The sequence below is a fragment of the Anser anser genome (genome assembly GCF_964211835.1).
Source record: "Anser anser genome assembly, contig: HAP1_SCAFFOLD_558, whole genome shotgun sequence".
Lineage (NCBI taxonomy): Eukaryota > Metazoa > Chordata > Aves > Anseriformes > Anatidae > Anser > Anser anser.
Window position 1 is genome coordinate 18,744 of NW_028153944.1, and position 14,013 is coordinate 32,756.

A 14,013-nucleotide genomic window follows, 5' to 3' on the forward strand; every position below is an offset into this window, starting at 1 on the left:
CAGGGTTTTTGGGCTTCCCTACAAGGTTTTGGGGCCCCCTGTAGGGTTTTTGGGTTTCCCTACAAGGTTTTTGGGCCCCCTGTAAGGTTTTGGGGTTTCCCTATAAGGTTTTGGGGCCCCCTGCAGGGTTTTGGGGTTTCCCTATAAGGTTTTTGGGCCCCCTGTAGGATTTTTGGGTTTCCCTACAAGGTTTTTGGCCCCCCTGTAAGGTTTTGGGCTTCCCTGTAGGGTTTTTGGGTTTCCCTACAAGGTTTTGGGGCCCCCTGTAGGGTTTTGGGGTTTCCCTATAAGGTTTTGGGGCCCCCTGCAGGGTTTTTGGGCTTCCCTATAAGGTTTTTGGGTTTCCCTATAAGGTTTTGGGGCCCCCTGCAGGGTTTTTGGGCTTCCCTATAAGGTTTTTGGGCCCCCTGTAAGGTTTTGGGGTTTCCCTATAAGGCTTTGGGGCCCCCTGTAGGGTTTTTGGGCTTCCCTATAAGGTTTTGGGGCCCCCTGTAGGGTTTTTGGGCTTCCCTATAAGGTTTTGGGGCCCCCTGTAGGGTTTTTGGGCTTCCCTACAAGGTTTTGGGGCCCCCTGTAGGGTTTTTGGGTTTCCCTACAAGGTTTTTGGGCCCCCTGTAGGGTTTTGGGGTTTCCCTGTAAGGTTTTGGGGGCCGTACCTGCTGCAGCGGGGTGTAGGTGACGGTGTGGGTGCCGTCGTGGTTGTCCTTCACCTCCAGGTCCCGCACGGCCTCCCCCTTCCCCGGCCCCGTCACCTGCACCTCCAGGGGGGCCCGGCCCCCCGCCTTGGTGTTGACGGTGAAGTGGGTGGGCTTCCCCAGCTCCACACCTGGGGGGGGGGCACGGGGGGGGTCAGGGGGGTCTTAAAACCCCCCCAGGACCCCCCCCGGGACCCCCCCGGGGACTCACCGGAGCGGCTGAGGCCGGGCCCCTCGGCCTTCACCTTGCTGGCGTCGTGCGCGGCGTCCACGCGGACGCGGATGGGGCTGCTGGGGGTGGGCTGCGGGGGGGGGACACACGAAAATTAGGGGTGGGGGGGCACGGGAATGAGCCCCCCGGAGAGCCCTCCCCGAAGGGGCAGTGCCCCGAGATGCTACGGCCCCGAAAAGGGGTGATTTGGGCCCAAAAAGGGGCGATCCGGGCCCAAAATTTGATGTTCTAACCCCAAAAAGTGACAATCTGACCCCAAAATGGGGTGATCCAGGCCCAAAAAGGGGTGATCCGCGCCCAAAATTTGATGTTCTAACCCCAAAAAGGGACAATCTGACCCCAAAATGGGGTGATCTGGCCCTAAAAAGGGATGTGCCAGCATCAAAAAGGGGTGATCTGGGCCCAAAAATTGACGTTCTAACCCAAAAAAGGGACAATCTGGGCCCAAAATGGTGTGATCCGGCCCCAGAAAGGGACATCGTGACCTAAAAAAGGATGTCCTGGCCCCAAAAAGGGACACTCTGGCCCCCAAAAGGGATATTCCAGCCCAGAAATAGGACAATTTAACCCCAAAAAAGGGACGCTCCAGCCCCAGAAAGGGACAATCTGGCCCCAGAAAGGGACACTGACCTAAAAAGGGATGTCCTGGTCCCAAAAAGGGATGATTCTAGCCCCAAAAATTGACATTCTGACCCCAAAAAGGGGCGCTCTGGCCCCAAAAAGGGGTGATCCGCCCCCAAAAACAGACGATCCAGCCCCAAAAAGGAACATCCCAGCCCCAAAATGGGACGATTTGACCCCAAAAAGGGATGCCCCGCCCCCCCCCCAAAAGGGACGCTATTTGCCCAAAAATGGACGCTTTGGCCCCAGAAAGTGACACTCCGACCCCCCCCCCAAAAGGACGCATTCTGCTTCCCAAAAAGGGCCGTTCTCTGCCCAAAAAGCGGACACTCCCCGCCCAAAAAGCGGCGCTTTGCCCAAAACCGGTCAGTCTCCGCCCCACAGATGGCATTTTGCCCAAAAGTGGACATTCTCCGCCTGAGAAGTGGCGCTTTGCCCAAAAATGAGTGATCTCTGCCCAAAAGCATGCGCTCTGTCCTGAAGTGGGCACCCTGCCCAAAACAGGGCTCTTCGCTTTGCCCAAAATTGGGCACTTTGCCCCAAAAGTGGGCACCCTGCCCAAAAAGTGGTTATTTGCCCTGAAACGGGGGCTCTCTGTCCAAAAAAGCAGTGTTTTGCCCAAATATGAGTGCTCTCTACCCAAAACCAAGCGCCCTGCCCAAAACCCAGGTGCTTTGCGCAAAAACGGGCTCTTCGCTTTGCTCAAAACCGGGCTCTTTAACAAAAAATCATACATTTTGCCCCAAAGCGGGTGGTTTGCCAAAACCCGGGCTCCTTATCCCCAAAAATCAGGCGCCGTGCCCAAAAACTAGGTGCCCTGCCCACAAAGTGGGCACCTTACTTTGCCCAAAACCCTGCTCTTTACCCCAAAAGTGTGTGTTTTGCCCAAAAGGGGGCGGTTTCACCCCAAAAGCAGCGGTTTTGCCCAAAAGCGACCATTTTCATCCCAAAACCGACCATTTTCACCCCAGAACCCCTACCTGGTCGGAAAACAGCACCATGACAGTGTAGGCGCTTGGGCCGCGTGGCGTTTTTACCCCAAAGTGGGTGGTTTTTACCCCCAAAACCGTGCATTTTTGCCCCAAACCACGCGGTTTCACCACAAAGTGGCCGTTTTTGCCCAAAACCGCCCGTTTTCACCCCAGAGCCCACCTGGTCGGCAAAGAGCACCATGACGGTGTAGGTGCCGGCGCCGCATGGCGTTTTTACCCCAAAGTGGGTGATTTTTACCTCAAAACCAGGCGGTTTTGCCCCAAACCATGCGCTTCTAATGCCAAAACCGCCGTTTTTGCACAAAACCGCCCGTTTTCGCCCAAAACTGCCCTTTTTCACCCCAGAACCCACCTGGTCGGCAAAGAACACCATGATGGTGTAGGCACTTGGGGTGGTGCAGCATTTTTACCCCCAAGCAGATGATTTTTTACCTCAAAACCGTGCGGTTTCACCCCAAACCGTGCGGTTTCGCCCCGAAGCCGCCGTTTTTGCCCAAAACCGCCCGTTTTCGCCCCAGAACCCACCTGGTCGGCGAAGAGCACCATGATGGTGTAGGTGCCGGCGCCGCATGGCGTGTAGCGCACGGTGAAGGTGTCGTCGGCGTTGCGCACGATGTCGAAGTCGACGTCGGCCTCGGCCGGGCCCACCACGCCCGGGGCGCACTTGATGCCGATGCTCACGTCCCCTGGGGGCACGGCACGCTCAGACCACCGGGACCCCCCCTCAGGACCCCCCCCCCCAAACCCCTAAACCCACCGGGTGCCCCTAAATCCCTCAGGGGGCCCCAAAGTCCCTCACAATACCTCATGAATCTCCCACAAAACCCCCTTGTGGAGCCCCAAAACCCCTCACGATTCCCCCCAAAACCACCCTGTGGAGCCCCAAAACCCCTCACGATCCCCCCCAGAAATCTCCTTATGGAGTCCCAAAACCCCCTCACAATTCCCCCAAAAAAATCTCCTTGTGAAGCCCCCAAAAAAATCTCACGATCCCTCCCCAAAATCTCCTTATGGAGCCCCAAAACCCCTCACGATCCCCTCCAAAATCTCCTTGTGGAGCCCCAAACCCCTCACGATCCCCCCAGAAATCTCCTTATGGAGTCCCAAAACCCCCTCACAATTCCCCCAAAAAAATCTCCTTGTGAAGCCCCCAAAAAAATCTCACGATCCCTCCCCAAAATCTCCTTATGGATCCACAAAACCCCTCACAACCCCCCCCAAAAATCTCCTTATGGAGCCACAAAACCCTCACAATCCCCCCCAAAAAAATCTCCTTGTGGAACCCCAAAACCCCTCACGATCCCCCCCCAAAATCTCCTTGTGGAGCCCCAAAACCCCTCACGATCCCCCCCCAAAATCTCCTTGTGGAGCCCCAAAACCCCTCACGATCCCCCCCAAAATCTCCCTGTGGAGCCCCAAAACCCCCCACGATCCCTCCCAAATTCTCCTTATGGAGCCCCAAAACCCCTCACAATCCCCCCAAAAAATCTCATTGTGGAGCCCCAAAACCCCTCACGATCCCCCCCCAAAATCTCCTTGTGGAGCCCCAAAACCCCTCACGATCCCCCCCAAAATCTCCCTGTGGAGCCCCAAAACCCCCCACGATCCCTCCCAAATTCTCCTTATGGAGCCCCAAAACCCCTCACAATCCCCCCAAAAAATCTCATTGTGGAGCCCCAAAACCCCTCACGATCCCCCCCCAAAAAAAATCTCCTTATGGAGCCACAAAACCCCTCATGATCCCCCCCAAAAAAATCTCGTGGAGCCCCAAAACCCCTCACGATTCCCCCAAAAAAAATCTCCTTGTGGAGCCCCCAAAATCCCTCGTGACTCCCCAAAGCCCCTCAAGAGCCCCTCCTAAAACCCTAACGTTGCCTCAAAAAAACCCTTGCAACACCCCAAAATCCCTTACGGTATCACCAAAATTCCTCAGGGTGCCCCCCAAAACCCCTCAAGAGCCCCCCCAGACCCCTTCGTGGTGACCCAAAACCCCTTGCAACCCCCCAAAACCCCTCATAGCATGCCCAAAACCCCTCAGTGCCCCCCCAAAATCCCTCATGATCCCCCAAAACCAACTGTGAGGAATTGTGTTCCCGCCAAAACCCTTCAGGGCGCCTCCAGAAACCCTCCTGGGCCCAAAAAAACCCTCATGGTACCCCCCCCAAAACCGCTCACAATGCCCCCAAACCCACATACACCCCCCAAAACCCTCACGGCCCCCAGATCTCCTTATGGTGCCCCCAAATTTACTCATGGTGCCCCCAAATCCCCCGTACACACCCCAAAACTCCTCCTGACCCCCCCAAACCTCCTCAGGGTGCCCCCAAATCCCCTCAGGGTGCCCCCAAATCCCCTCAGGGTGCCCCCAAATCCCCCCCACACCCCCCAAAACCCTCATGGCCCCCCAGATCTCCTTATGGTGCCCCCAAATTTGCTCATGGTGCCCCCAAATCCCCATACACACCCCAAAACTCCTCCTGACCCCCCCCCAAACCTCCTTATGGTGCCCCCAAATCCCCCATACACACCCCAAAACCCTTCCTGACCCCCCCCAAATCCCCTCAGGGTGCCCCCAAATCCCCCCACACCCCCCAAAACCCTCATGGCCCCCAGATCTCCTTATGGTGTCCCCAAATTTACTCATGGTGCCCCCAAATCCCCCCCACACACCCCAAAACTCCTCCTGACCCCCCCCAAACCTCCTCAGGGTGCCCCCAAATCCCCTCAGGGTGCCCCCAAATCCCCTCAGGGTGCCCCCAAATCCCCCCACACCCCCCAAAACCCTCATGGCCCCCAGATCTCCTCAGGGTGCCCCCAGATTTACTCATGGTGCCCCCAAATCCCCCATACACACCCCAAAACTCCTCCTGACCCCCCCCAAACCCCCTCAGGGTGCCCCCAAATCCCCCCACACCCCCAAAACCCTCATGGCCCCCCAGATCTCCTTATGGTGCCCCCAAATTTACTCATGGTGCCCCCAAATCCCCCCGTACACACCCCAAAACTCCTCCTGACCCCCCCCCAAACCTCCTTATGGTGCCCCCAAATCCCCCATACACACCCCAAAACCCTTCCTGACCCCCCCCCAAATCCCCTCAGGGTGCCCCCAAATCCCCCCCACACCCCCCAAAACCCTCATGGCCCCCCAGATCTCCTTATGGTGTCCCCAAATTTACTCATGGTGCCCCCAAATCCCCCCCAAACACCCCAAAACTCTTCCTGACCCTCCCCAAACCTCCTCAGGGTGCCCCCAAATCCCCTCAGGGTGCCCCAAAATCCCCCCCACACCCCCCCAAAACCCTCATGGCCCCCAGATCTCCTTATGGTGCCCCCAGATTTACTCATGGTGCCCCCAAATCCCCATACACACCCCAAAACCCTTCCTGACCCCCCCCAAACCCCCTCAGGGTGCCCCAAAATCCCACACACGCACCCCAAAACCCCCATGGCCTCCCAAATCCCCTCAGGGTGCCCCCAAATCCCCTCAGGGTGCCCCCAAATCCCCTCAGGGTGCCCCCAAATCCCCCGTACACACCCCAAACCCTTCCTGACCCCCCCAAACCTCCTCAGGGTGCCCCCAAATTTACTCATGGTGCCCCCAAATCCCCCATACACACCCCAAAACTCCTCCTGACCCCCCCCAAATCCCTCAGGGTGCCCCCAAATCCCCCGTACACACCCCAAAACTCCTCCTGACCCCCCCCAAATCCCCTCAGGGTGCCCCCAAATCCCCCCCACACCCCCCAAAACCCTCATGGCCCCCCAGATCTCCTTATGGTGCCCCCAGATTTGCTCATGGTGCCCCCAAATCCCCCCCACACACCCCAAAACCCTTCCTGAGCCCCCAAATCCCCTCAGGGTGCCCCCAAATCCCCTCAGGGAGCCCCCAAAACCCAACTGTGATTAATGGTGATGCCCCCCCAAACCCTTCAGGGCACCCCAAACACCCCCCCGACCCCCCAAACCCCCCGACCCCCAAACCCCCTCACGGCACCCCAAAACCCCCGCCCCCCCCCGGCTCACCCTGCCCGGCCTCGCTGCAGTCGACGGTGAATTGGGTGGGCTCGTGGGCCTTGAGGCCGCTCTTGGCCACGCCGGGGCCGTACACCTTCACCTTGTGGGGGTGGCTGCCGGCCCCCACCTCCATCTGCGGGGGGGGGGGGGTCACCGGGAGCCCCCCCAAAGCCCCCGCAGCCCCCCACAGCGAGATCGGGGCCCCCCCAAACCCCCCAGTCTGATCCCCAGGGAGGGGCATCAGTGGGGGGGGGGGGGGATTTGGGGGGGCTCTGGGGGGTTTTGGGGTCCCTGGGAGGGATTTGGGGTTTTGGGGGGGGGGGTTGGGGGTCTCTGGGAGGTTTTAGGGTCTTGGGGGGGGCGGTTCGGGAGTCTCTGAGGGGGGATTTGGGGTCTTGGGGGGGGTTCTGGGGGGTTTGGGGGGTCTCCGAGGGGGGATTTGGGGTCTTGGGGGGTCCCTGAGGGGGGATTTGGGGTCTTGGGGGGGTGTTTCTGGGGGGTTTTGGGGTCCTTGGGGAGGGATTTGGGGTCTATGTGTGTGGGGGGGGTGTCTTTGGGGAGGGGGATTTGGGGTCTCAGGGTGGGGGGGTTGTCTCTGGGGCGGTTTTGGGGTCTGGGGGGGGGTTGGGGGTCTCGGGGGGTAGGGTGGTGAATCTGGAGGGGGTTGGGTCTCGGGGGGGGGGGTCGCAGGGGGGTGATTTAGGCTCTCCGAAGGGTTTTGGGGTCTCTCGGGGGAATTTGGGGCACCTCTGGGGAGGGATTTGGGGTATCTCTGGAGGGATTTGGGGTCCCGGGGGGGTTTTTTTGGGGGGTCCCGGGGGGGTTTTTGGGGCTCACCCGGAAGGGGCTCTGGGGGATGTTGACGCCCCCCCAGGACACCATGGCCGTGTGCTTGACGGGCTTCCTGGGCAGGTAGGAGCAGCTGTAGGTGCCGTTCCCGTTGTCCTTCACCGACACCTCCACCGGGCTGCCGTCCGCGTCCTGGGGGGGGGCGCACCGGGACCCCCAACGTCACCCGGCGCCCCGAACGTCCCCAGACCCCACCCCAAAGGGCCGCCTTCCACAGAACCCCCCCCCAAAACCCCCAGGAATCCCCACCCCCACCCCGAGACCCCCAGGGACCCCCCAAAACTCCCACAGGATCACCAAGACCCTCACAGACCCCCCCCCCCCAAAAAAAAACAGGAATCCCCCCAAAACCCCAGGGGTTCCCCCAATACCTCCACAGACCCCTCCCAGACCCCCCAAAAACCCCAAGAATCCCCCTAAGACCCCCAGGTACCCCCCCAAGACCCCCCAAAAACCCCAAGAATCCCCCCAAGACCCCCAGAGACCCTCCAAAATCCCCCAGGGACCCCTCAAGACCCCCCCAAAAACCCCAAGAATCCCCCCAAGACCCCCAGGGACCCCCCAAAAACTCCAAGAATTCCCCCCCCAAGACCCCTGGGGACCCTCCCAAATCCCCTAGGGACCCCCCCCCCCCCCCCCCCCAAAACCCCAAGAATCCTCCCAAATCCCCCAAGAACCCCCCAAAAAAACAAGAATCCCCCCAGGACCCTCCCAAATCCCTAGGGACCCCCCCCCAAGACCCCAAGAATCCTCCCAAATCCCCCAGGGACCCCCCAAAAACCCCCCAAATCCCCCAGGACCCTCCCAAATCCCCCAGTGACCCCCCAAGACCACCACAGACCCCCCAAAAACCCCAAGAATCCCCCCAAGACCCCCAGAGACCCCCCCCGACCTCCGAAATCCCCCAGGGACCTCCCCCGAGACCCCCCAGGAACCCTCCCAAATCCCCCAGTGACCCCCCCAAGACCACCACACACCCCCCCATAAACCCCAAGAACCCCCCCCCAAGACCCCCAGAGACCCCCCCGACCTCCGAAATCCCCCAGGGACCTCCCCCAAGACCCCCAGGAACCCTCCCAAATCCCCCAGGGACACCCCGAAGACCCCCACAGACCCCCCCCAAAACCCCCAGGGACCCCCCCCAAGACCGCCGGGACCCCCCCCCCACCTTCATCTGCACTTTGAGGGGCCCCTTGCCCCCGCTCTTGGCGTCCACGGTGAACTCGGCCGCCTTGTTCACCGCCACCCGCTGCGCTCCAGCCCCGGCCCGTGCGCCTTCACCTGGGGGGGGGCACCCCAAAAAAATTAAATATCAGTAAATAGCAACAAAATAAAGAAAAAGAAACCCTGGGGGAGCGGGCGGCGAGGAGCAGGTCGGCCGTGAAAGGGGGGTGGGGGGACACGGGGGTGACAATCCCAAAAAGGAGAGAACACCCCAGAAAAATAAGGGGGGGGACACCCCCCCAAAAATGGGGGGGGACACAGGGAGGGCACCCCAAAAAAATAAATGGGGGGTCCTCACCTTGTCGGGGAGCTGGTGTGGGCAGGGGGGGAGCAGGTCGGCCATGAAGGGGTTGGGGGGGGGGACATGGGGGTGACACTGAGAGGGACACCCCAAAAAATAAGGGGGGACACCCCCAAAAAAAAAAGGGGGGACGATACGGGGGGGGGCAGCCCAAAAAATAAATGGGGGGTCCTCACCTTGCTGGGGGAGCTGGCGTGGGCAGTGGGGAGGATGTCAGCCATGAAAGGGTGGGGACAAAGGGGGTGATCCCAGGGGGACACCCCCAAAAAAATAAGGGGGGACCCCAAAAGAGGGGGAACATCGCAAAATAAGAAGGGACACCCCAAAAGAAGAAGTGGGGGCAAATGGGGGGGGGGGTCTCCACCTTGTGGGGAAGCTGTCGCAGGTGGTCGGTGGATGTTGGCCGTGAAGGGATGGGGGACAAAGGGGGGATGACACCCCAAAAAAAGGGGCGACACCCCAAAAAGAGGGGGCGACACCCCAAAAAAATTAAAGGGGGGTCCCGGGGGGCGCTGACCTTTTCGGGGAAGCTGTCGCGGGCGGCGGGCCGCACGTCGGCCATGAAGGGGCTGCGGGCGATGTCGTCGCCGTCGCACAGCACGTGCACCGCGTACTCGCCCGGCTCCGTGGGCCAGTAGCGCACGGCGCAGGATCCGTCCCCGTGGTCGTCGCACTCGATCTTGGCCTGCGAGGGGCCCTCCACCGAGAAACCTGGGGGGGGGACACGGGGGGGTGAGCCCCCGAGGCAGGGGGTTGTCCTGAAACGGCCCCAAGTCCCCCCAAAATACCCCTGAAATAGAGACAAATCCCTCCCGAAAAACTCGTAAAATAGAGCCAAATGCCCCCAAAAACCTCCTAAAATAGAGACAACCTCCCCCCAAAAACCCCTAAAATAGAGACAAACTCCCCCAAAAAAACTCCTAAAATAGAGACAACCCCCCCAAAAAAAACTCCTAAAATAGAGACAAACCCCCGCCAAAACTCCTAAAATAGAGACAAATGCCCCCAAAAAACCCTAAAATAGAGACAAATCCCCCAAAAACTCCTAAAATAGAAACAAATGCCCCCAAAAAAAACTCCTAAAATAGAGCAAATGCCCCCAAAAGCTCCTGAAATAGTCCCAAATGCCACCAGAAAACACTGAAATAGAGCTAAATGCCCCAAAATACTCCTGAAACGACCCCAAACACTCCCAAAAACTCCTGAATAGACTCGGACTTGGCCTGCGAGGGGCCCTCCACCGAGAAACCTGGGGGGGGGACACGGGGGGGTGAGCCCCCGAGGCAGGGGGTTGTCCTGAAACGGCCCCAAGTCCCCCCAAATACCCCTGAAATAGAGACAAATCCCTCCCGAAAAACTCCTAAAATAGAGACAAATGCCCCAAAAAAACTCCTAAAATAGAGACAACCTCCCCCAAAATCCTCCTAAAATAGAGACAACCTCCCCCAAAATCCTCCTAAAATAGAGACAACCTCCCCCAAAATCCTCCTAAAATAGAGACAACCTCCCCCAAAAAAAACCTAAAATAGAGACAACCTCCCCCAAAAAAACCCTAAAATAGAGACAACCTCCCCCAAAAAAACCCTAAAATAGAGACAACCTCCCCCCAAAAAAACCCTAAAATAGAGACAACTTCCCCCAAAAAAAACCCTAAAATAGAGACAACCTCCCCCAAAAAAAACCTAAAATAGAGACAACCTCCCCCCAAAAAACCCCTAAAATAGAGACAAACTCCCCCAAAAACTCCTAAAATAGAGACAAACCCCCCCAAAAACTCCTAAAATAGAGACAAACCCCCCCAAAAACTCCTAAAATAGAGCCAAATGCCCCCAAAAAAACTCCTAAAATGGCCCCAAACCCCGCCCCAAAATACTTCTGAAATAGAGACAAATCCCCACCCCAAAGCTCCTGAAATAGAGCCAAATGCCCCCAAAAGCTCCTGAAATAGAGACAAACTCCCCCAAAAAACCTCCTAAAATAGAGACAACCTCCCCCCAAAAAAACCCTAAAATAGAGACAAACTCCCCCAAAAAAACTCCTAAAATAGAGTCAACCCCCCCCAAAAACTCCTAAAATAGAGACAACCTCCCCCAAAAAAACTCCTAAAATAGAGACAACCTCCCCCAAAAAACCTCCTAAAATAGAGACAACCTCCCCCAAAAAACCCTAAAATAGAGACAACCTGCCCCCAAAAAACCCCTAAAATAGAGACAAACCCCCGCCAAAGCTCCTAAAATAGAGACAAATGCCCCAAAAAATCCTAAAATAGAGACAAACCCCCCCAAAAACTCCTAAAATAGAGACAAATGCCCCCAAAAAAACTCCTAAAATAGAGCCAAATGCCCCCAAAAAAATTCCTAAAATAGAGACAAACCCCCCCAAAAAAACCGCCTAAAATAGAGACAAATGCCCCCCAAAAGAACTCCTAAAACGGCCCCAAATGCCCCCAAAAAACTCCTGAAATAGAGCCAAATGCCCCCAAAAGCTCCTGAAATGGTCCCAAATGCCACCAGAAAACACTGAAATAGAGCTAAATCCCCCAAAATACTCCTGAAATGACCCCAAATCCCCCAAAACACTCCCAAAATAGAGCCAAATGCCACCAAAAACTCCTGAAATTACCCCAAATCCCCCCCAAAACTCCCGAAATGGAGCCAAATGCCACCAAAAAGCTCCTGAAAATGACCCCAGTGTCACCAAAAATGCTGAAATGGAGCCAAATATCCCCAAAAAGCTCCTGAACTGGCCCCCAAATCTCTTCAAAATGGGACCCTGACCCCCCCCCAAGCCCCCCAAAAGACCCCAGACCCCCCCAGAAGGCCCCCCCAGCCCTCCAGAACCCCCCCAGCAGACCCCTGACCCCCCCCAACCCCCCCCAGAAGACCCCAGCCCCCCCAAACCCCCCCCACGACCCCCCCCAGCCCCCCCACGACCCCCCCAGCCCCCCCACGACCCCCATGACCCCTCCCAGCCCCCCACGACCCCCAGCCGCCCCCCCATGACCCCCCCATGACCCCCCCCAGCCCCCCACGACCCCCCCCAGCCCCCCCCCGACCCCCCAGCCCTCACCCAGCGTGCCCACGTCGTCTCCCAGCGCCTCGACCAGGAACTCGGCCGCCTTCCCCACCACGCCGCCCTCCAGCCCGGGCCCCCAGGCCCGAACCTTTTGGCTGCCGCCCTCGGGGGCCACCTGCACCTCGAAAGGCCTGGGACGACACCGGGGGGGGGTCAGGGGGGCGTTATAAAACGGGGACCCCCCCCGGACCCCTAAACTCACCCGCGGGGCACGTGCTGGCCCCCCCAGGTCACCGTCACCGTGTAGGTGCCGGGGGCCGAGGGCAGGTACTCGAAGGCGAAGACGCCGTCGCCGAGGTCCTTCTGCTTCACCGCCTCCAGGCCCTCTGTCGGGGGGGGGTCAGGGGGGGGCAACACCCCCAGACCCCCCTTAGACCCCCCCCAGGACCCCCTTCCGTGTGCGACCCCCCCACACCCCGCTGCTGCGGCCCCGGGGCCTCGCCGAGCATCCCCAAAACACCCCCAGGGGCACACAAAAAGGCCCCAGGGACCCCAAAAATACCCCCAGGGACCCCAGGACCCCCCCCACAGCCCCCAGACCCCTTCTGTGCCCCCCCCCCCCATTGCTGCGGCCCCAGGGACCCATAAAGAATCCATCAAAACGTCCCCAAGGAACCCCAAAATACCCCCAGAGACCCCCAAAAATGTCCCCAAGGACCACCCAAAATGTCCCCAAGGACCACCCCCCCAAAATGTCCCCAAGGACCCCCAAGAACCCCCAAAATGTCCCCAAGGACCCCCAAGAACCCCGAAAATGTCCCCAAGGACCCCCCCGAAAATGTCCCCAAGGACCCCCAAGAACCCCAAAAATGTCCCCAATGACCCCTCCCCCCAAGCACCCCCAGGAACCCCCCCCAGAGACCCCCAAAGTCCCCCCAAACCCCCCAGGAACCTCCTCAACCCCCCCCCCAAATGTCCCCCAGACCATCAGGGAACCCCAAAAAGCCCCCAAGGACCCCACAGGAACCCCCAAAATCCCCCCAAGGACCCTCAAAATCCCCCCCTAAGCTCCCCAAACCCTCCCAGGGACACCCAAAATCCCCCTAAGGACCCCAAAAGCCCGCCCAAAGCCTTCCCCCAAATCCCCCAGGACCCCCAAAAGCCCCCCCAAAGCTCCCCCCAAACCCCCCAGGGACCCCCAAAGTGTCCCAAGGACCCCCAACCCCCCCCAAGGACCCCAAACCCCCCCCCAAGGACCCCCACCCGTGTGCCCGCCCCCCCAAATCCCCCAGGGACCCCCAATAGCTCCCCCAAAGCCCCCCCAAACCCCCAGGGACCCCTGAAGTGTCCCCAAGGACCCCCAAAGTGACCCCAAGGGCCCCAACCCCCCCCCAGGGACCCCAAACTCCCATCCAGGGACCCCCAACCCCCCCCCAGGACCCCCACCACCCATGCCCCCCGCCCCCCAAATCCCCAGGGACCCCCAAAAGCCCCCCCAAAGCCCCCCCAAACCCCCCAGGGACCCCCGAAGTGTCCCAAGGACCCCCAAAGTGACCCCAAGGACCCCCAACCCCCCCCCAGGGACCCCAAACTCCCATCCAGGGACCCCAAACCCCCCCCCAGGGACCCCCAAACCCCCCCAAAAAGCCCCCCCGGACTCACTGGGCCCCTTGACGGTGACCTTGAGCTCGCCGCTGCCGGCGCCCTTGGTGTAGACCTTGAAGTCGGCCGGCTCCTTCACCCGCAGCCCCTTGGGCTGCAGCCCCCTCCCCACCGCGCGGCACGCCGACGGGTTGCAGGCTGCGGGGACGGGGGACGGGGGTCAAAACCCGGGGGAAACCCCCAAAATCCTGGGGGGGAAACCCTGAAAGCCAGGGGGGAAACCCAAAATCCCGTGGGAAACCTAAAACCCCCAAGGGGGACCCCAAAATCCTGGCAGGGAACCTCAAAACCCCATAGGGGAACCCTAAAACCCCACAGGGGAACCTAAAATCCTGGGGGGGACCCCAAAACCCCATGGGGGACCCCAAAATCCTGGCTGGGAACCTCAAAAACCCCATGGGAAGAATC

The 14,013-nt window shown here is 59.4% G+C and overlaps 1 protein-coding gene across 1 annotated transcript in view; it reads right to left on the reverse strand.

The window, feature by feature from the left end:
* LOC310891087 (filamin-A-like) overlaps positions 1-13,756 on the reverse strand; it is a gene marked incomplete at its 5' end in the record, with an annotated part of 31,849 nt that extends 18,093 nt beyond the window's left edge. Inside the window, 11 exon segments of the mRNA XM_083853391.1 lie at positions 657-826; positions 907-997; positions 3,066-3,226; positions 6,564-6,687; positions 7,392-7,535; positions 8,572-8,648; positions 8,651-8,684; positions 9,446-9,639; positions 11,998-12,134; positions 12,206-12,329; positions 13,606-13,756. Of these exon segments, the coding sequence (XP_083709517.1) occupies positions 657-826; positions 907-997; positions 3,066-3,226; positions 6,564-6,687; positions 7,392-7,535; positions 8,572-8,648; positions 8,651-8,684; positions 9,446-9,639; positions 11,998-12,134; positions 12,206-12,329; positions 13,606-13,756 (1,407 nt within the window).
* Positions 13,757-14,013: the final 257 nt, after the last annotated feature.